Source organism: Acanthisitta chloris, unplaced genomic scaffold (genome assembly GCF_000695815.1).
Source record: "Acanthisitta chloris isolate BGI_N310 unplaced genomic scaffold, ASM69581v1 scaffold24686, whole genome shotgun sequence".
NCBI lineage: Eukaryota > Metazoa > Chordata > Aves > Passeriformes > Acanthisittidae > Acanthisitta > Acanthisitta chloris.
In genome coordinates, this window is record NW_008680078.1 from 7,168 (window position 1) to 9,675 (window position 2,508).

Consider the following 2,508-nt stretch of genomic DNA (forward strand, 5'->3'; position numbering starts at 1 on the left):
CTGCCCAGTGGCCGTGGACGGGCTGGCAGTGCCTGCAGGATGTGGGGTGTGGGTTTGTGGGATGAGCCAGGGAGTTCCACCACCCCACATGGGCTCTGGGTGCTTTCCTCGGCATCTGCCCCCAGCCAAGAGCAGTGGAACTACTCTCACCTCCTTCCTTGTCCTTTCTTCACCCTTTTCCTCACCCCTTTCCTTGTCCTTTCCTCACCCTTTTCCTTTCCTCACCCTTTTCCATGCCTTTTCCTTGTCCTTTTCCTTGTCCTTTCCTCATCCCTTTCTTTGCCCTTTCCTCACTCTTTTATTGTCCTTTCCTCACCCTTTTCTTTGCCTTTCCTCACCCTTTTCCATGCCCTTTCTTCACCCTTTTCCATGCCCTTTCCTCACCCCTTTCCTCATGCCTTTCCTCGCTCTTTCTTCACCCCTTTCCTTGCCTTTTCCTCGCCCTTCTCTATGCAAACCACAAACCTCCCATGGTTTCCAGGTGAGGCTGCAGAGTGGGACGGGGCTGAGGAATTGTGTGTGTGCTGCTCAGTGTGTGACCCCAGACACTGAGCCCCCCGAGGAAACACATTTTCCCCCTCTGGAAGCCCAGGAATGATCAGTGTTGAGCAGCAACAAAGGCTCAGTCTCAGTCAGAGCTTCCCCTCCCAGAGCCTGAGCCAGCTCTGAGCTGAGCCCTCGGGGACAGAGCCACAGTGTTGACGCTCCCACGTCCATCCCAGGAGCACCCAAATCCCTCTGAAAACACCCCTGGGCACTCTGAGCCTGTGGCTTTGTGTGTGTTTGGCTCTGGGGTGTTGTTTTCCCTGCTTGGGCACACACCTCCCTGTGCCTGTGCCTGGAGCTGCTGGGCAGAGCCGGGGGGATGTCCCTTCCCTCTGCTCTGCTCAGCTCTCTCCTCTGAGAAACAAAACACTCAAACTCCTGCTCTTCCCTACATCCCTGTGGCCCTTTCCTGGCACTGCCTGGGAATGGGAGGAAGGATCTGTGTGCCTGGGGGTGACTGCTGTGCCAGAGGAAGAGCCTCTCCACCCACCAGCAGCACAGGGACTCTGCCTAATGAGCCCAGAGGCTCTGTCTGGTCCAGGACCAGTGCTGGAGGAGCAGGAGAGCCCCTCGAGCCTCCCCCACCCCAACTCTGTGCCTGCCCCTCTGTGGGGCCGTGGCTCTCTTTGCAGTGGAGGACCTGGAGCGCCATGACGGCTCCGCCGAGAAGCCTTACTTCATGTCCCCCAACCTCAAGAAGCTGCTCAAGAAGACCAACAAAGGGCAGGGGGATGCCTAGAACCACCCCCAGCCCCTGCACAGGATCAGACCCAGCACTGTCCCGCGTGGAATTCACCTCCGTGGACCTCTGACTCCTTCCCCCAGGAGGGAAGTCGCTCAGACTTTGGGGTTGATGATGATTTGGGGGGTTGGGGATGAGTGTTGGGGGTGGTAATGAAGATGCTCGTCAGTGCTAATGAGGCCTGACCAGCCCACACATCGCCCACGGGCTCTGGCCACATCCTGCCCACACCAGTGCTGCTCCTGGGCACATCCCACCCCACTCCAGGAGGAGCTGAACTGGTTGTTTTCTCCCAGTAATCGGGTGCTGTCGCCCTGGCCCAGCTGCATTTGGCTCTCCCTCCACCCCCCCCCGGTGGGTTTGGGGGATGACTCCGAGCGAGAACAGCTCTCCCGGGGGGATTGGTGTCGGGAAAAGCTTCACTCCATGCCCTGGGTCCTTCCTCCCTCCAAGCATGAGCTGCTCTGCACCTCTGCAGGGCCCAGCTCTGCATTCGAGGCATTAATGATCCCTTTTTAGGCCTATCAGCGCTTCTTCCCTCTCTAGAAACGCAACTCGTGCCGCTCTAAGCCACAACTTGGTCCTTCCAACCTGCTCGCTCCATGATACTCCCTGGATCAGGGCGAGGAAAACCCCCCCAAACCTGCTGAAAGCTGCAGGGCTGATGCTCAGCGCGGAAATGCTCATTTTTAGCGTGTCCTGAGCCATCTCGGATGCTCCGGGGGGTCTGGGAAGGGCTCCAGGAGCTCCGGGAAGGGCTCCAGGCCGTCAGGGCAGGGTCCCCACGGTCCTGGGGCACGTGGAGGCTCCATCCTGACCCCAATAAAGTGCCTGTTTGGACCTTGTGTGCTGATGTATTTCATTCTGACCTCACGGGGCTCTGACATCATGGGTCTCTGATGTCATAGGGCTCTGATGTCACGGGGCTGTGACATCATGGGGTGCTGATGTCACAGGGTGCTGATGTCAAGGTTTTCTGGGGTGAAACCTGCCTGGATTGGTCACTGCTCTCAGGGTGTGTCCCTCAGGTGTGTGTCCCCCCAGGTGTGTGCCCCCCGCAGGGTGTGTGTCCCCAGGTGCGTGTTTGTGTCCCCAGGTGTGTGTGTGTATCGCAGGTGTGTGTTCCCGGTTGTGTCCCCCCAGGTGTCTGTCCCCCAGGTGTATGTGTGTATTGCAGGTGTGTGTCCCCGCTTGTGTGTCCCCCAGGTGTTTTCCCCCCA

At 58.7% G+C, this 2,508-nt stretch overlaps 1 protein-coding gene across 1 annotated transcript in view; it reads left to right on the forward strand.

Moving 5' to 3' along the window:
- The window catches only part of SLC44A2 (solute carrier family 44 (choline transporter), member 2), a gene marked incomplete at its 5' end in the record, with an annotated part of 7,630 nt that extends 6,345 nt beyond the window's left edge, over nucleotides 1-1,285 (forward strand). Inside the window, one exon of the mRNA XM_009077589.1 lies at nucleotides 1,179-1,285. Within this exon, the coding sequence (XP_009075837.1) occupies nucleotides 1,179-1,285 (107 nt within the window). The remainder of the gene's footprint in view (nucleotides 1-1,178) is intronic.
- Nucleotides 1,286-2,508: the final 1,223 nt, after the last annotated feature.